This window comes from Lissotriton helveticus, chromosome 2_2, assembly GCF_964261635.1.
Source record: "Lissotriton helveticus chromosome 2_2, aLisHel1.1, whole genome shotgun sequence".
In the NCBI taxonomy this organism is placed as follows: domain Eukaryota; kingdom Metazoa; phylum Chordata; class Amphibia; order Caudata; family Salamandridae; genus Lissotriton; species Lissotriton helveticus.
The window spans coordinates 298565043-298585315 of NC_136060.1; the positions used below are offsets into that span (position 1 = coordinate 298565043).

At 50.5% G+C, this 20273-nt stretch overlaps 1 protein-coding gene across 1 annotated transcript in view; it reads left to right on the forward strand.

Annotated features, from left to right (window-relative positions):
• FBXL5 (F-box and leucine rich repeat protein 5) overlaps nt 1–20273 on the forward strand; it is a 384640-nt gene that overhangs the window by 146073 nt on the left and 218294 nt on the right. Inside the window, exon 9 of the mRNA XM_078678451.1 lies at nt 17810–18523. Coding sequence (XP_078534577.1) covers nt 17810–18523 — 714 coding nt within the window. The remainder of the gene's footprint in view (nt 1–17809; nt 18524–20273) is intronic.

Below are 20273 nucleotides of genomic sequence, written 5' to 3' on the forward strand. Positions count from 1 at the left end.
ACGCATCCCTCACAGGATGGGGAGCCCATCTCTTACATTATACCACACAAGGCCAATAGAACAACCAACAAAGACTGTTCCATATCAACCATCTAGAGCTGCTAGCAATTTTCCTAGCACTCAAAACGTTTCAATTGCAAGTACAAAACAAAGCTGTCTTAATCCGGACGGACAATATGACAGCCATGTACTATATACAAAAACAGGGGGGGGGGCACTCTCTGCAACTGTCCCAGCTCGCGCAGAACATTTGGAGATGGGCCATTCCTCAAAACATACATCTGGCAGCAGAACACCTTCCGGAGTTCACAATCAGATAGCAGATCTGTTGAGTCGGCAGTCACAACAGATTCACGAATGGGAAATACATCCACAAGTTCTTCAGCCATTCTTCCGAATGTGGGGGCATCCACAGATAGATCTGTTTGCCACCCACGAAAATGCAAAATGCCCAACTTTCGCCGCCAGGTTTCCACACCCACGGTCGGAAGGGAATGCGATATGGATGAACTGGTCAGGCAGATTTGTGTACGCTTTTCCGCCTCTCCCACTCATTCCACTAGTAGTGCGCAAACTCAGACAACCGTCTCTCAAACTAATACTAGTTGCTCCCACATGGGCACGTCAGCCGTGGTTCACCAAACTACTAGATCTCTCGCTGGTTCCACATCAAAAGTTACAGCTCACACCCTCCCTGTTAACACAGAACCATGGAGAAATAAGACGCCCAGAACCAAGCCAACTGAATTTGGCGATCTGGCTCCTGAAGTCTTAAAATTTGGTTACTTAAACCTACCACCAGATTGTATGAACATCATCAAAGAAGCTTGAAAACCCACTACCAGAGCGTGTTATGCCGCTAAGTGGAAAAGATTTGCAATGTATTGTAACAATAATCACATTGATCTACGGGATGCTTCCATCCAAAATATCATTTGTTACCTTTTACATCTACAAAGGTCAAATTTAGCTTATTCTTCCATACGCCTGCATCTGGCAGCAATTGCAGCCTATTTACAGAATAGGCAACATCTATCTCTCTTCAGAGTACCTGCAATCAAAGCATTCATGGAAGGATTAAAACGAATAATCCCACCTAGGTTACCACCTGCTCCTGTGTGGAACCTGAACATTGTCCTTACAAGACTCATGGGACACCCTTTCGAGCCTTTACACAAGTGTGAATTGCAATTCCTAACATGGAAAACTGCTTTCCTTGTTGCGATCACCTCTCTCAGAAGAGTTAGTGAAATACAAGCGTTCACAATACAAGAACCATTTTTTCAAATACATCCTAATAAAGTGGTTCTTAGGTCTAATCCAAAATTTCTGCCAAAGGTTATCTCTCCTTTTCATCTTAACCAATCTGTAGAGCTACCTGTGTTTTTCCAAAACCCAGACTCTGTTGCAGAAAGGATCTTACACACCGTAGATGTTAAAAGAGCTCTGTTATACTATACAGATAGGACTAGGGGCCAGATGTAGGTAATTCTATTTTACCGACTCATAAATACCGAATTTTACCGATTCGGTATTTATGAATCGGTAAAATAGAAGGAGGGAGATGTAGGTAAATTCGGTAATTGAATTACCGAATCTGTAATAATGGGTATTTACCGAATCGGTAAATACTGATTCGGTAATGCCCATTGATTCCTATGGGCATTGAAGCCCATAGGAATCAATGGGCATTACCGAATCGGTATTTACCGATTCGGTAAATACCGATTCCAGCAAGGGTGCAGGGGGTGTCACTTTGACACCCTCTAGCACCCCAAATACAGGCATGTGTGCCATGTGGCACACAGACATGCCCTAAGGGCATGTCTGTCTGTCACATGGCATAGGTGTGCATGCACACCTGGATTCGGTATTTTACCACCCAATTGGATTGGGTGGTAAAATACCGAATCTGAAAGGCCTTTGGGACTCAGAAGAGTCCCACCTACATCCCGAAGTTACCGAATCGGTAAAAATACCAATTCTGTATTGTACCGATTCGTTAAATTTACCGAATCGGTAAAATTGGCCACCTACATCACAAATACCCATTTACCGGTCGTGGCCACCTACATCTGGCCCTTAATCCTTTAGAAAGACAAAACAATTATTTGTATCTTTTTCTCCCCCACGCAAAGGCAACCCCATCTCTAAGGGGGGGATTGCCAGGTGGATTTTAAAATGTATACAAATATTGTATCAAAAAGCTAAGCGCACACTAACAATTCCTCCTAGAGCGCACTCCACTCGCAAACTAAGAGCCTCTATGGCTTTCTTAGGGAATATACCACTAAAAGACATATGCAAGGCAGCAACATGGTCTACACCACACACCTTCACTAAACACTATTGTGTTGATGTGCAGGCCAAGTAGCAAGCTGCGGTGGGCCAAGCTGTCCCTAGAACACTGTTTCAAACTACTGCATCGGATACAAGCAACCACCGCTAGGGGAGACACTGCTGCACAATCGATGCAAAAGTGTACGATCTGCAGCTCCTATGCCTCAAACGGAAAATGCTACTTACCAGTATGCATCTGTTCTTGACATGTAGAGTTGCAGATTCGTACACGCCCTCCCGCCTCCCCGGGACTTGTATCCGTTCCAGTTCTCATCTTACTTAGATGCACACGCATGGACATCCTTTCTCTTTACTTCTACTTACTCCATCATTTCCCATCATGGCGAAAAACAATCTGAGGATGGAGTCGATGACCATGCGCAGTATTGTCCAAGGGAGGAGTCGCCTATCTCGTGACTACAAAGACTTCTTCAAAGAAGACAACAACCTGCAATCATCTGAGCCCAACACCAGGTGGCGATCTAATGCAAAAGTGTACGAATCTGCAGCTCTACATGCCAAGAACAGATGCATACTGGTAAGTAGCATTTTCCTTCAAACTACTGCAACAGATACAGGTGACCACCGCTAGGGTAGACACTGCTGTACAATCTAATGCACAGTGTGAGATCTACAGCTCATATGCCTCGAACGGAAAATGCTACTTACCTGTACATCTGTTTTTGGCATGTAGAGCTGCAGAATCTCACACGCCTCCCTGGGGCCTGTATCTGTTCCAGTTCTATCTTAATTAGATACACACTCGTGGACATCCCTTTTTCTATTTCTACTAACTCCATCATTTCCCATCATGGCGAAAAAGAATCTAAGAATGGAGTCGATGCCCATGCGCACTATCGTCCAAGGGAGGAGTCGCCTATCTCGTGACTACAAAGACTTCTTCCAAGACGACAACAACATGCAATCATCCGAGCCCAACATCAGGTGGCGATCTAATGCACAGTGTGAGACTCTGCAGCTCTACATGCCAAGAACAGATGCCTACTGGTAAGTAGCATTTTCCTTCCTGGGCATAGGTGTTCACACCTCCCACAAGTCAGAGCCGTCTGTGGCAGGGGGGCTTCAATGTAATGCATCCCCCAGCCTCTTCTGCTGTCAGGAGCAGGCCCCCTTCCTGTCTCCCCTCCTTTTTGGCGGGACGACCGGTGGGAAAAATTACCCAGCCCAGAAGGTGTACCCACCTCTACGAAACAAGGGAAGTCCACTCTACAGTGCCAGCCACCTTGCAGATGGCAGGCACTTACCAATCAGGATTAGGGATTTTTCTCACTCCCCCACATGGGGTGAGCACACCAAGGGTGCAGGCACCCTAAGGTTAGCCCATTGGCTACTGACCTTGAGACCCCTAAAACGACCACTAAATAAAGTATTTAGAACCAGAAGAAGAAAAGAAGAAGGAACGAACAGCCATGCTGAAGCTAACAAGAGAAGGACGTTCACTGACTTGGCCCCAGCCCTACCGGCTTGTCCCCACCTCAAACCTCCTAGAGCAATTTCCCGGTGTTTCCTGCAACCAGCAACCTTGAGGAACCCGTAGGACCTGCCAGCATTCCCTCCCAAAGACTGTCTCCCATAAACACCAGATTTATTAAACCACAGACTCCCGCTCCACAAGGATCTGCGGGTGTGCACCAGACGGCCATGGCCCAAATTAGTGGCCCACCACCAAGAGGAGGTCTCCCCGGCGATGCTGTTCCGAGATCCGGTGACCCCTGACCTGCCTCAAGCTTCCAGCTGACTACTGCAACCTCAAACCAGAAGGTCCCCCCTGCCGTGTCCAGGAGCTGGTAAGAAGACCTGATCCTAAAAAGCAACCCGACGTCCCACGGCCTTGGGTGGTCCAACCAACTGCGCCTACCCAACCCCGAAGATCCCAACTTACCTCTCCAAGTGGTGGTCGCACCCAGAAGTCCTTTGTCCCCGAGCCAGCAGTGCTTTTGCAAACCGGAGACTCCTAATTGAAAGCTACAGGGATTCCGACGCCAAAACAGCATTCTGCACCCGGGCGCCCCAGTGCTGCTGAGGGTGCATCTTTAGTACCGACCTCAACCACCATTTACCCTGAGCTTAATTCCAGGAGCTTTGCTCCCACAACCCAGTGGTCTGCTCGTCAGCAGCCACCAAACCGGAGGATGAAATTGGGCCTCAGCACTCTGTATCCGGCTGTCCTAGTGCCACTGAGGGTGTAACAAGAGTGCATCCTTGACCCTGGGGGACCCCTGAGTCTAACCCCAGAATACCAACTCCCACAACAAAGTACTTACCTGCTAACCAATAGCACTATTTTCCTCAATAATCTAAATTGACTGTTTTTCTTTTGAAAAGTTTCTAAGTGTGGAGTTGGAAATACTAGGAAATCCTTTGCACTCAGTAACAAAAAGCACTTTTTACTCACCTGTTTACAGGAAATGTCCCAGTGTTGTTTTTAGGTATGCTGCACCATGTAAGAAAAGTAATCTGTAAAGTAATCTACTGGTCATTTTACTAAAAATCCAATACAAAGTATATGTACTGTATTCTGAAAAGCATTGCATTATCAGTAACGCTACTCTAATCAAATCAAAGTACATTTACGATTGCGATCCAAAGTTGTGTAACGACTGCATTACTACTGTAAACTATTTATTGCCTAGTTGTGCCAGGCTTGCTTGGTTCTAGAAAATAAAATCATGTAAAGAATATTTTTTTATACAAAAACAATTGGTCTGAAGTTGTCGTTGAGTGTGTGAAATCTCTTGCTGACTGAGTGTGTACAACAAATGCTTAACACTGCCTTCTGATAAAGTGTTACAACTCGACCGCACTGCCACAAATCGAGAGTGAGGTGCTATCTACTTTACCTCTGCCTACCTTTTGAGTTCCACTAGACTCTGTGCACACTAAACCTCATTTTGGTTTAGGTTATGCAGAGCCAGCTTCCTACTGCGACCTTGAAAAAAAGGGGCTCTTTCCAACAGGCCTTCAACAAGTATATCATATCGGAGCACTTCCACATGGTCACGCTCCAGGATGTCATCCCACTGCTGCAAGTCCTCTTCATCACCATTAATGACCTAAAGGACTTCTATTTTCACATCCCAATATACCCTGCCATTCGCCACTACCTCAGGTTCGTAATTAGCAGACAGATCATTCAATTCAAAGTTCTACCCTTTGGGGTAGCTACAGCACCCTGGGTCTTTACCAAATGCCTTGCAGTGGTAGCTGCTCATCTCCGGAGATGCGGTGTCCACAAATTTCTACACCTCGATGATTGATTGGCTGATAAAAAGTGGGAACAGTGTCTTGCCTACATCAGATCCTTTGATATCCTCCACGATCTTGACTTCACTATAAATGTGGAGAAATCCCACCTCCACCCACGTCAGGTACAGCCCTATTTAGGGGTGATCCTTAGTTCAGTCACTGAGCAAGCTTATCCCAGTCCTTCAAGGGTGCAGGAATTCCACCACCTGCTGCTTCCTTATTAACCAAATCGCCAGTTAATGATCAAGGAGGTAATGTTCCTCCTTGGCATGATGGCCTCATGCGTCGCCATTGTTCCCATCACATGATTACACAAGTCCACTCAGTCACAAGTGTGTGTGTGGGGGGGCGGGGCGGGGGGTTTGCGGGTCTATGAGTGGATCTAGTGTTCATTTGGGCCAGCACCCATCGCTCTGCACACCTTATCGTGTGTGTTCACCCTTTTTCTGCACTTTGATAAGGTCCTGAAGAAAGCCTATGCACCTCTTATCGAGGCTGAAACATATAGACCATACAAATTGGAATAAGAAAGACCAATTTCATCTTCACATACATCCCGACTCTGTTTTTAAACGTGCCCTAGAGACCCAATAATACAAAATTAACTATTGGACACTCCAGAGGTACTTTTAATCTGCAATTCCAACACTTCTTTTCACGTACACACCCCAAGAAAAACCCGCTCCTTTTTGTTGGATAGTGGTTGGAAATTTTGTTGCACGGCAGGCCCTTTCTAGACCCAATCCCACAGGTCACCATTACCACAGAATCCTCCTTCGTGGGCTAAGGTGACTGACTGGCATGCATTACTTCAGAAACTGAGGCCCACAACCGCCCCACCTCTCCAAATTGCAGCAGAGCATTTGGCTTTGGGCGATCCACCACAGGGTTCACCTGCTAACAAAGTACCTTCTAGGAGAGGTCAACGAGTACATAGACCTGCTCAGCTGGATGCAGCAACCCCTAAGTCCTGCTCCCGTACTTCCAACATTGGAGGTTCCCCAAAGTAGATCTTTTTGCAGTCGCAGAAAACGCCAAAATCCCAAGGTTCGCCTGCAGGTTACAGCACCCGCAGTCAATAGGCAATGCACTATGAATGATTTGGTCAGGGATTTTTGCATATGCTTTTCTTCCTCTCCTACTTCTTCCGTATGTGGTCCGGAAGCTTAGACAGACCTCTCTCAACCTCATCCTGTTAGCTCCTATGTGCCAGGCAGCTGTGGTTCATAAGCCTACTTGAGTTGTCGGTAGTGCCACACTAAAAGCTCCTAAACAGGCCGGACCTTCTCACTCAGCACCAGGACACAGTCAGGCTTCCCAACCCCAGGCAGCTCAGCCCAGCAATCTGGCTCCACCGGTCTTAAAGTTTGGGTGTCTTGATTTGCCAGCTGAATGCATGCCCTTACTTAGAGTCTTGGCATCCCATCACCTGAGCCTGCTATTCACCAAAGTAGAACAGATTTGTCAACTGCTTCCTACCCAAACACATTAATCTGCTTAATCTGCATCTTCTTCATTTACAACGCTCCGGTCTGGCTTACACCTCACTTTGCTTACATTTGGCTGCAGTAGCTGTACAGCTTTTGAAGTGGAAACAGTCTATGCTGTTCAGAATCCTCATCGGTAAAGTCTTTATGGAGGGACTGGAATGCTGATCACCTCCTAGGTTCCCTCAAAGCCCCTTCCTGGAGCCTCAATGTAGTTCTCACTAGACTCATGAGCCCCCTGTTCGATACCCTTTACTCATACCCTCTCCAGTGATCATGGGAGGTAGCATTTCTAGTTGCTATTTCTTTCCTTAGACGAGTCAGTGAGATTCAAGCCCTCACCCTGAAAGAGCCTTTTTTCAAGGTTCCTGCAAACCTGGTAGTACTCAGGACAAGCCTTAAGTTAAAGTTTTTGCCCAAGGTTGTCTTCCCCTCAGATTCTGTAGCAGAGAGAGCTCTGAATATGCTAGATGTTAAGAGAACCCTCATGTACTACATCGGTAGGACAAGAGGTGTTCACGCTGTGCAGCTGCACTTTGTTGTCTACACTAAGCCAAACAAAGGTAGAGCCATTTCTAAAGCAGGAGTGGTGTGCTGGCTAGTCTGGTGTCTTCAAACCTGCTTTGCCAAAGCCAAACATCAACTCCATCCCAACCAGGACACTTTATGCACTCAAGAAGGCAGTTTCTATGGCTTTTTCGGAGAAACGTACCACTAGCTGACATCTGTAAGGGACACACGTTCACTAAACACTGCTGTGTGAAAGTCCTATAAAAAATAAAAACGCAAAAAATGAAAAAAATAAAAAGAATAGGGGGAAGGGTGTAAAGGGTCTACAATGAACCCGGCAGTTTGTTTTTAGATGCATGGCTAAATTTGCGCATAGTCCCAATTATCGCTGTGAATTTCTTAAAAAGCAGTCTCCCGTGCTTGTTTTTAATGTCACCCCTGGGTGAGCCGGCCCTAGGTGCATGCATGTATTCTTGAAAAAAGTTAAGGGCCTACGGGGGCCCCCTCCAAGGGCTTATTTGTGCGTCTGGGACCACCACCACGCGGCTTTACATTTAAAAAAAAAAGGTGGTGGGGCTTGTGGACCACCACCTCCCCAGGGGTACAATAAACATTAAAGAGGAGGTCCACTGGGACTCCTGCCCCTGGGGCACCACCTACCCCCGGGTCAAATACTTTTTTAAATGGAGGAAGGCCGCACTTCCCCCCTCTCGAGCCATATATGGCCCCAGGGACCACCACCTTCCTGGCACAGCCTGTGCAGAATAAAGGAAGGGGGCTACGCAGCCACCCTCCTGGAGGTATGTATGGCCCTGTGGACCACCACACCCCAGGGCCGGCCCCTGCTTTCTCCCGAGGTGCGAACCCTTTTGGAGATAGCTGTTAGCTTTTGCTTGGGGAGAGCTGTCAAACCGTTCCCACTTGTTGGAAGTCTAGTTTTCATTTCTTTCCCCACCTACTGTCATTCGGCAGGGAAAGAGATGAAAGTATTGCTCCCACACACAGGGAACTGCATTTCCAGCAGTTCCCTGTGTGTAAGAGCAATGCCGGCTCCCGCAGGAGGAAGGAAGTTGGCAGGGACCACGTGGGCCTTGAGGCTCCCCCATCGGTTCCCAACTTGCACTCTGGGTGCCCGGGGTGGGATCAGGGGACCCAGGGAGATGTAGCTGGGACCCGAGGGATGGGGTTATCAGGGCCAAAATCGGCCCAGGGAGGGGGGCTGTACCCCACCCTCCCCCACTCAGTTGTGGCTGGGGGTTGGGGTCCCCCAGGCTGAAATCGGCCTGTGAAGTGTTGCTGCATGCCCCCCCCCCACCCCCACCCCCTGGTTGTGCTTAGGAGTATACAAAGGTCTACCCCCTTCTCCCACGTTGATAGACAGCTTAACAAAAGGCCCCATGTGCGTTTCAAGCTGATTCTGGTGACTCGTTATTGATGCAGTGGAATATGAGGACATCTCCACCAACACAAATAAGCACATACTTCATTTAGCTAGGAGGAAGTACCTGTTTGGAGGAGATTCACTTCTTTGTAGTCTCATCCTCTTCTCTTGATGACTATTTACGTTATCAAAGATTTGTGGATGGAAATGCTCAAGGAACAATCACATTGCGGAAATTAGATGCACACAAGGTCACTGGAAAGATTACCTTGTGGTCCTTTACACAGCTGCAGTGCAGAATATGCATAAGACTTATCCAATGAGGTAGCACTTACTAATGAACCAGATGAAAGTACTTCAGTTGGGTAGACATTTTCGGCAAAACTGGGGACTCTTTTTAGGAATAAAAATGAGGTTCCATTTAGGCCATAGTGCGCATTTCACAGAAATTACAACTCCAAGGGAAGCCCTTAGAAATATAAACATAGCAGGCACCACAGTGGAAGCTCCACTTAGTAATGCACATATAATCCTAACTTCTTGGGCTTGGCGAAAACAAGGAAAGTGTTTTTCCTCTCGTATTCCACGCTGGAAAATGATCTGAAATCATTAATGGAGCTGACTGCATCGGTGATCTATTAGAGTGCAATCTGATCTGTGGGGGCACTGTGACGATTGATTTCTTTCTCATCATCTACTGGTGAGAGCAGAGTCAATGATTTTCATTTTAAATACCCTAAGTATGGAAATGCCCAAAATGCATAGTATCTCTCACACACCCACTCACAGAGCCACCCAAACACTCACACACCCACCCAAACACTCACACACCCACCCAAACACTCACACACCCACCCAGACATTCGCACAGGCACTCAGACCCACTCACACAGGCACTCAGACCCACTCACACAGGCACGCATACATCTACTCACACAGGCACGCATACATCTACTCACAGACCTACTATCAAACACATAAGCACTTGTGCACCTACTAACAGACTCACACAGGTACTCACACACCCATTCAGGTACTTACACACCCACTCAAAGACCCAAATGGGCACTAACACACCTATTCACAGATCCAAACAGGCACTCGCGCACCCACTCACATACACACACATGCATCCACTCCCACAGGTGGACACACACACTCACAGGTACACACACACACCCACGCTCAAAGGTGCCAGATTACAGGTATGATTAACATTTTTAAAAAACGTAGAATAACACTGAAATAAACCAAAGGTTACAGGGATGTTGTAGTTAGGAAATTTAATTTTAAAAAACATATACATTTGCTGAAAAAAACTAAGCTTACAGGGATGTTATAGTTAGGTTCTGATTTCACCCGTATAAAACTAGTGAAATTCAATAGTTGTAGTTACCTGAGCTAACTATAACTTACACCCCAGCAATGCTCTGCTTATGACCTCACATATTACAACACTCATGACCTGGTCAGTGACATCACTGATGACCACATCCACACAACCACACCCACTCACACCCCTATACTACCTCTACTAGACCTAATCACACACCCGCACACCCACTGACATACCCATTCACAGACCCATATAAGTGTTCACACAAACACTCTCATCCATTGAGCCACTCACCCATACAACCTCTTATCTGAAAGAAACAGGTTAGTATTAGATTCCTTACCTTAGAATATCCCCAGGCGTCAGTCTGGATCCGGAAACTTTTGCGTAGCAGTACCCCTGCGCGTCGGTAGGCGTCGTCTGCAGGCGTCCCCTGCGGCTCCGCGTCCGTCGTCGGCGTCGTGCGCCGTGATGACGTCGCTGGAGTATATAGACGCCGCCTCCGCGCGCTGACGTTAGTTCTTCTTTTTTCCGCGCCAGTTAGCGCAGATCCGAAGAGCAGTACTCCGGTCTTTTGACCAAAGTTTTTTGATTAACTCTAACTCTTAAGGTGCCGGTAGGATGCCCGGTTTTAAGAACTGTGACGGGTGTGATCGCACGATGTCGGTCACCGACCACCATCGACTCTGCCTCCGGTGCCTGGGCGCGGACCACGACGTGGAGTCCTGCGTCGACTGCCGGGCCTTGACGAATAAGGCTAGACGGGAGCGGTCCCGCAAGCTGCTCGAGCTCCGGGTGTCGGCCCCGCGTCGAGAGCGGTCCCGGTCCGGCCGGAGGTCAAGGGAGCGGTCGAGAGAGCGGTCGCGGAGCCGCCACGAGCGCTCCGGAAGTCGTCACCATTCCTCCGGTTCCTCAGGTAAGAAACACAAGAAGTTGGGGCGTCGTCATCGCACCCCCGACGCTCGCGCGATGCGGCCGGGGGTTCGGGTAGCCCCACCCCTGCGGCCCCGCGTGGGTCGCCGACGCTGCCTGCTCCATACCCGTCGGTCCCTGGGCAAGGCGCATCGCGCGAGGAGATAGAGGAGTTCCTCATGGCCATGAGGGCGCTGTCTCCTCCGATGGGGCCTACGGCGCCTGCGGGCCCGGTGGTCCCGTCCGGGGGCCCGAGCGGTTCGGGTGCTCCTGCCCCGACGCCGTCGGGTGCTCCGGCCCCGACGCCGCCGGCGGCTCCGGCCCCGGCGCCGCTGGGCCCTTCAGGGTCGACGCCGGCTGGTCCGCCGGCCTCTCCGGCGCCGATTCTATCGGGGCAACCCATGGTGCCGCCTCCGGCCGGCGTCGGGGCGCCGGCTCCGGGCGGCGCCACCCCCATTCCCTCTCCTACTCCGGACGCGGAGTCGGACCGGCGTCGCCCGACGCCGAGTCCGGCGTCGCCCGACGCCGAGTCCGGCGTCGATGGGGCCCATTGGCCCCGAGGAGCCGGTCTACATCGTTGACTCAGAATATGGTGAGGATGAAGATTATGGAGAGGGTTGGGAGGGGTCTGAGGACCCTCTGTCACCCGAGTGTCAGTACGACGTGGACTGGACAGGTGACTTGGGTGAGGCCAGTGGTCTGGACGATTCTCCTAACCCTGGTTTTGTCTCGCCTCCTACTGTGGCTTCGGAGGCTAGGGCTGCTTATTCAGCGGTGTTGATGTGGGCTGCCAAGGCTTTACGCCTTGAGCTCCCTGTCGCTAAAGTGAGGCCTAACATCCTCACCGAGGTCTTCAAACCGCAGTCATGCCCACAGGAGCCTCTGCTGCCGTTCAATGAAGCCTTGACAGACGTTCTTTTGGGCACGTGGTCCAGGCCCGCTTCAGGTTCGCCTGTTGATAGGAACGTGGCCAGACGCCACTGTCCGTGTCCGGACGACCCTAAGTTCCTGTCCACCCATCCCACCCCTGAGAGTCTGGTGATCCAGGCCTCAACTTCCCAAACCGCATTCCCGTCGGCCCCGCCCGACCGGGAATCAAAGAGGTACGACCAGTATGGAAAGAAGGTCTTCTCGTCCCTGAGTCTGGGACTGCGGTCTTGCAACACCGCAGGCCTCTTGGGCCGCTACACCCACTCTCTGTGGGATACGGTCGCGGAGTGTCTGCCGCAATGCCCGCAGGAGGTACGGGACACGCTCGGCCAGGCTATGATTGAAGGCCGAGACGCGGCAAGATATTCCATCAGGTGTGGTCTTGATACGACCGACTCGCTGGGCAGAGCGATGTCCACGACGGTGGCGATTCGTCGCCACGCCTGGCTGAGATCCGCCAACTTTTCGACGGATGTCCAAAATACTTTGGACATGCCGTTCGATGGCAGTCGCCTGTTTGGCGACAAAGCGGACCACGCGCTTGAGCGCTTCAAGGACTCCAGGGTCACGGCCAAGTCCTTGGGTCTCTCGACCCAGCGCCAGCAAACGGGTTCGTTTCGCTCCTTTCGTGGCCAAGGAAGGGGCGGTCCCACACGTGCTGCCAGCCACGCACCGCAGAACACTTCGCAACGCGGTGGCGGCCGTGGATTCCGCCGTGGAGGCGGTCGGGGACAACGGCGCGGTCAGGCCACACCTCCCCCCGCAGCATCAGCCTCCAAATCCTCCTAGTCCGAGCTTTCAGGCCCATGTGACGCCAGTGGGTGGCAGGGTTCGCCATCACCACTCCCGCTGGCGCACTATCACATCGGACAGGTGGGTGCTGCAGCTCGTCCGAAGGGGCTACTCCCTCCCCTTCGAGACCACTCCTCCAGCCATGCCACCGCAGAACCACCGTGTGTCGGGGGACCACTTGACACTTCTGCAGGAGGAAGTTACGGCCCTCTTGGCCAAGGGGGCCATCGAGCGCGTTCCTGGGCCAGAAGTAGGGTGTGGTTGCTATTCCCACTACTTTCTGGTACCCAAGAAGGACAAGGGGGGCCTGCGTCCTATCTTGGATCTACGGAACGTCAACGGCTTCCTCCGGAAGGAGAAGTTCAAGATGTTGACTTTGGCTCAGGTCTTGGCTGCTCTAGACCCCCAAGACTGGATGGTGGCGTTGGACTTGCAGGATGCGTATTTTCACATCCCCGTCCTGCCGGCCCACCGGCGTTACCTGCGGTTCACGGTAGGCCACGAGCACTTTCAGTTTATCGTGCTCCCATTCGGCCTTACCAGCGCCCCACGGGTGTTCACGAAAGTGATGGCGGTGGTCGCAGCTCATCTGCGCCGGTTAGGGGTTTCAGTCTTCCCCTACCTCGACGACTGGTTGTTGAAGGCGGGCTCGCCCCAGACAGTCGTCCACCACCTTCAGATGACGGCAGACCTCCTGCACGAGCTGGGGTTTTCCATCAATGTGCCGAAATCACACCTGTGTCCCTCTCAAAAGCTCCTTTTCATCGGAGCGGTTCTCGCCTCGGCGCAGTTTCGGGTTTATCCTCCGTTACGGCGGGTCCGGGATATTCAGGCTCTGATTCCCATCTTTCAGCCGTTATCCCGGGTCTCGGTCAGGTTGACGCTGCGGCTTCTGGGGCTGATGGCCTCCTGCATCCTTCTGGTGCATCACGCCAGGTGGCGGATGCGGGCTCTGCAGTGGGACCTGAAGTTTCAGTGGGCCCAGCATCAAGGCAACCTATCCGACCATGTCCTGATCTCGGAGGGCACTGCGAGACAGTTGCAGTGGTGGCTTACGGACCGCGATTGGGTCAGAGGCAGATCCCTCTCCCTTCCCCAACCGGAGCACGTAGTTGTGACGGACGCGTCCCTCCAGGGCTGGGGAGGCCACTTGGGAGAGGCGGAGATCAGAGGCATCTGGTCTCCGGCGGAGTCCCGGCTCCATATCAACATGTTGGAGCTGCGGGCGATTCGCCTAGCACTGAAGGCATTCCTCCCCTTTGTCAACGGGAGTGTAGTGCAGGTGTTCACGGACAACACCACCGCCATGTGGTACTGCAACAAGCAGGGCGGAGTGGGGTCGTGGACCCTTTGCCAGGAGGCCCTGCGTCTCTGGCAATGGCTGGAACGTCAGGGCGTGACTCTGACGGTTCAACACCTGGCAGGTTCTCTGAACGCCAGGGCGGACGAACTCAGCCGTCGGTGCTCGGTGGATCACGAATGGCGTCTGAACTCGGACGTGGCGAAAGGCCTCTTTCTGCAATGGGGAGAGCCTTGGTTAGATCTATTCGCCACAGAAGAGAACGCGCAATGTCATCAGTTCTGCGCGTTGGAGTTTCCAAGACGGCACTCGCTCGGAGACGCCTTTCGGCGCGAGTGGAGTTGCGGTCTGTTGTACGCCTTTCTGCCTATACCACTTCTGCCCAGAGTGCTGAAGATCAGGCGCGACCGGGCCCAAGTTATCCTTGTGGCTCCGGACTGGGCTCGAAGGTACTGGTTTCCCGAGCTACTCAGCATGTCAGTCGGTCCCTCGATCCGCCTGCCCCTTCAGGAGGACCTTCTGTCGCAGCAGCAGGGGACGGTCCTCCACCCGAACCTGTCCAGTCTCCACCTCCATGCGTGGAGATTGAGCGGCGACAGTTGAGGCCATTTGACTTGCCTCCTGAAGTCTGTGATGTGATTCTGGCAGCCAGGCGTCCCTCCACGAAGTCGGTATACGCCTGCCGGTGGAACAGATTTGTGGCGTGGTGCACAGCAAAGGCTGTGGATCCCCTTTCTGCCCCTCTCTCCGAGGTTCTCCTCTTTCTTCTCTCTCTTGCCCAGCAGGGCTCTGCTCTGGGCACTATCAAGGGCTACCTTTCTGCCCTTTCCGCCTTCTTAAGGCTACCTGATCAGCCATCTTTGTTCAAGTCCCCTATTGTAACGAGATTCTTGAAGGGCATCACGCACATGTATCCACCTGTTCCGTTCGTGATGCCTCAGTGGGACTTGAACCTGGTTCTGACTTTCTTGATGTGCGCTCCCTTTGAGCCGCTTCATTCCTGTCCTCTCCGTCTCCTGACTTTAAAGACGGCCTTCCTGGTTGCCATCACCTCTGCCAGGAGAGTGAGTGAGCTCCAGGCTCTTTCTGTCAAACCTCCTTTCATGTCCCTTCATCCAGACAAGGTGGTTCTGAGAACTAATCAATCAATCATGACATTTGTAGAGCGCACTACTCACCCGTAGGGTCTCAAGGCGCTGGGTGGGTGGGGGGTGCCGTTACTGCTCGAACAGCCAGGTCTTGAGCTTCTTCCTGAAGGAGAGGTGGTCTTGGGTCAGGCGTAGGTCGGTCGGGAGTGAGTTCCAGGTCTTGGCGGCCAGGTAGGAGAAGGATCTTCCTCCTGTTGTCGTTCTTCGGATGCGGGGGAGAACTAGACCTTCTTTCCTGCCCAAAGTAGTTTCTGCTTTTCACATCGGGCAGTCCATCACCTTACCCTCCTTCTTTCCGCCTCCGCATCCTTCAAAAGATGAAGAGCGGCTCCATCGTCTGGACCCAAAACGTGCGCTTTCATTTTATATGGATCGCACACGCCAGTTCCGGGTGGATGACCAACTGTTTGTTGGCTACGTGGGTGAGAAGAAGGGAAGGGCGGTACAGAAACGGACCATCTCTCGGTGGGTCGTCCTGTGCATCAAAGCGTGCTACTCTTTGGCTCGAAAGGAGCCTCCTGTTGGGCTGAGAGCCCATTCCACTCGGGCCACGGCGGCTACTACTGCCCTGGGCCGGGGAGTCCCTTTGCAGGACTTTTGCCAGGCGGCTACGTGGGCCTCGCTGCACACCTTTGCGAGGCACTACTGCCTGGACAGTCAAGTCCGGAGGGATGGCTTCTTTGGCCGTTCGGTCCTCCAGGACTTTCTGGTGTAGGTTTGTATTGGTTCGCAGACCCACCACCGGGGTTGGTATTGCTGGGGTATCCATTCTAAGGTAAGGAATCTAATACTAACCTGTTTCTTTCAGATGAACAAGTTACTTACCTTCGGTAACGATATATCTGTAAGAAACAGTAGTTAGTATTAGATTCCTTACCGCCGCTCCCATCCTCCCCGTTCTGCGAACTGATACCTAGGGTTAAGGACATCCCTTTCAGGGCCCTAGTTTCAAATGGCACCAGTGTTGGTTCTCACATGGCTCTGCGTGTTCTGGCGCGGAAAAGCTGTGTGCAAAGAACTGACGTCAGCGCGCGGAGGCGGCGTCTATATACTCCAGCGACGTCATCACGGCGCACGACGCCGACGACGGACGCGGAGCTGCAGGGGACGCCTGCAGACGACGCCTACCGATGCGCAGGGGTACTGCTACGCAAAAGTTTCCGGATCCAGATTGACGCCTGGGGATATTCTAAGGTAAGGAATCTAATACTAACTACTGTTTCTTACAGAAATATCGTTACCGAAGGTAAGTAACTTGTTCAACACAGCCACTCTGTCATATAAGCACCTACATACCCATTCACACATCCACACCACATCTGCTCACTCACCCATACAGCCATTCATGAACCAACTCACTTAACCAAACACCGACTCAAAAAGTCACTCACCCACACAGCCACTTCTACACCCACTCATGCATACAGCCATTCAGTCACCCACTCACCCATACAGCCATTCAGACACCCACTCACCCATACAGTCGCATGCACCTGCCCACTCATATAGTCACTCACACAGCCTCTTACCTATCCAGCCCCTGACAGTCACTCACTCATGGAGCCACTGACACACCCACGCACTCACCAATACAGCCACTCATACACATAGCTACTTATATCCCCACTTATAAACCCATACAGCCTCTCCACAATCACTCATTTAGCCACTCAGACACCCCTCACACATGGATATACACAGTCACACAGCCACTCATATAATATATGTTGGAAGTAGTGTCACTCATTGGTAGTTCACCTAGTATGCTCATTTAATTTTTGTAGTAGCTTAGTATATATGTTTAACAATCATAAACTCTTAGAAAATACTAACTCACTGGATGAGGTCATCAGTGATGTCATTTGAGATGTCACAAGTGATGTCACTGACCATGTCATGAGTGATATAATATGTGAGGTCATAAGCGGTGCATTGCTGGGGTGGAGCATGGTCAAGATTTGAGAATAATAGTGTCTTATGTGACCAGTTAATGACTCTACTTCCCGGACAGTGCTGTGCATACTGGCACAGTATAGGATCTCTAAGCAGTGCGACAGTGGCAAAAGTGACACATGCTAAAGTTTGTTCCTACAAGCACCATTTTCTTTGTTTTTTGTCTTTTTGAATAGGTTTGACGTTTTCTTGTGTTCTTCTTTGGGATGATTCTCATTTGCTTTGTCAAAGTAATGACAGAAATACAGGCTTGTTTTCTTGACAAAAGGGAAACAAATGTATTTTAAATGGGTTTGAGATCCTTAAGATTTAAGATTATTTATGTTATTGAATTATAATTTATGATGTGGAACTCTGATTGCAAGTAAGGTTTCCCTTTTTATACTTGACCCTCATCCTATGGTAGATATTTTGGCGAGAGGTTTCACCTTGTTTGTTTGTTTCTGTTTGCAGTGATTCTTCAGTTGGTGGGTGTCGGAGTCTTCGCCACCTAGATCTGTCAGGTTGTGCACAAATCACTGATGTGGCTTTACAGAAGATGTCAAGTGCTTTAGGGATTCGGCCCTCTCACAAGAAAAGGTCTGGGCAGGACAAGAATATGAAGACAGCCTGGGAAAATCAAGATGATCCTATGCAATCCTCTAAATGTCTGCTTGATATAACTAAAAACAACATGGCGAAGCAAAAGTATAAAGAAAACCAGTGGATGAAACCCTCCAACTTGGGACGGTTCCATTCTTCTCCTTTCATCTGGATGTTGGATGCTGAAGAATTAGCTGATATCGAAGATGCTGCTGAATGGAGAAGTAGAAGTGTTGATGGAGTTTGTGTAATGGAATCCTCACCACCAGGTCTTGGTTGTTTTGGGTCTCGCTGTTGCAGTAAAGACATTGTTGAGCTAAGGACTAGTATCTGCTGGCAGCAGCGCTGTACTTCTGCTCCATTCACATATTGTAGACATTCGTTTTGTTGTGCTGGATCAACATTAAGGACTATACAGTCACTCCCAGAGTCTTCTGCACTGTGCAAAATGGAAACAAGGACTAAGCAGTCAGAAGTAAATGACGTTAATTGCTCTGGGAGTGAACTGCCAGATCCTAAGACTGCTAGAGTTCTTCAATTTCTTAGCCTGTCTGGGTGTCATCAAATCACAGACCACGGTCTCAGGTAGGTGGAGTTCCTTTTACTGATTACATTTTCTTATGTTCACAAATGTCAATCAATCAATCAAGTAATTTGTAAAGTGCACTACATACCCGTCAGGGTTTCAAGGCGCTGGGGGGGGTGCTGCTGCTGCTGCTGTTGGTCGAAGAGCCAGGTCTTGAGTTGTCTCCTGAAGGTCAGCAGGTCTTCTGTTTGTTGTAGGTAGAGGGGGAGGGTGTTCCCGGTCCTGGCGGCGCAATGGGAGAAGGATCTGCCTCCGGAAGTAGTTCTACGGATGCGTGGGGCCTGGGCGTGGTCAGCAGAGCAGAGTTTCCTGTTGGGTACGTAGAAGGAGAGTCGATTGTTGAAATAGGCTGGTCTGGTCTTGTGGAGTGACTTGTGTGCGTGGATCAGGAGCTTGAAGGAGATTCTCCTGTCGACGAGAAGCCAGTGCAGGTTCCTCAGGTGGGGGGTGCTGTGGTCGTGGCGCGGGACATCGTGGATCTGGCGTGCAGAGGCGTTCTGGATTCTCTGCAGTCTGTTGATAAGCTTGGATGAGGCTCCGGCGCAGAGGGCATTTCCGTAGTAGAGTCTGCTGCTGACTAGAGCCTGGGTGACTGTTTTCCTTGTGTTTGTCGGGATCCATCTGTAGATCTTGCGGTATATATATATATATATCTATCCAAATAAAATCAGAGCTAAAATAGGCTGTGTAGAATTTACACCATACATGAATAATAAGCATTAGAAACATGAGAAACAACAACAAAGTTTGTTTAGAAACTGTTTTAATGCTCAGAAAGCAGTAGAAATTCTCATAACTCACTGGAAGCATAGAAAGCTCCCAGGCTGCATTGCAAACACACAGTCTAAAAAGACTGAAAAGCTAACCTGTAGCTGCATAGCAAGAAACTGACACCGTGCCTTTAAGGCACCCATGACCCCCAGTTTCCCATCATGCCTCAGGGGTGACAGTTAGGTCAGTTGTTCTTTCCGGCTCCTTCAGGAAGGATCCTGGTTACACAGCTCCACTAGTTTTCTGTTTTCTGACAGAAAAATACTTCACTTTTGATTGTTTTTACACTTACTTTGACATTTAACAGCTTGTCAAGTAAGATACTGTCTTTTTTAGTCAGTTTAGTGAACATTTTCTTCTGAGAATGCCTTCACTCTTTGATAAATGTCCATCTTGTGGTAACAAGAAGGCAAAATCAGGCAATCACGACGTCTGTATCTTGTGTCTGCCTGAAGATCATGATCCAGACACCTGTCCTCACTGTGAACACCTGTCAGGAAGAACTCTTAAAGACAGGGAGAGGATTCGCATTTATGGCCTGGCTCACAGGTCATCCAGAGGAAGATCTCCGGTGAAGAAGGGTTCCAAGAAGACTCAAACATCTTCAAAAAACAAGTCTTCACATCCTTCAACATCAGCGTCGGGCTCGGCGCTGAGAAAAGAACCACCGATGGATCAGCTCTCGTCTAAACTACCGTCGACGGCTGGCTCGCCGTCGAAGAGAAGACCAGGTACGTCGACGACGTCGAAGGATCCAGTCCTGTCGTCGAAATCCCCTCCGCCGTCGTCAACCGGGCCACGATCGGCGTCGAGGAATGTGACTCCGCCGCCGTCATCCGGGCGATGGTCGGCGTCAAGATCAAAGGCCCCTCTGCTGTCGTCAACCAGGCGACGATCGGTGTCGAGGGAGGTCACTCCTCCGCCGTCGTCATCCAAGCGACGTCCGGCGTCGAGAAGTGTGACTCCTCCGCCGTCGTC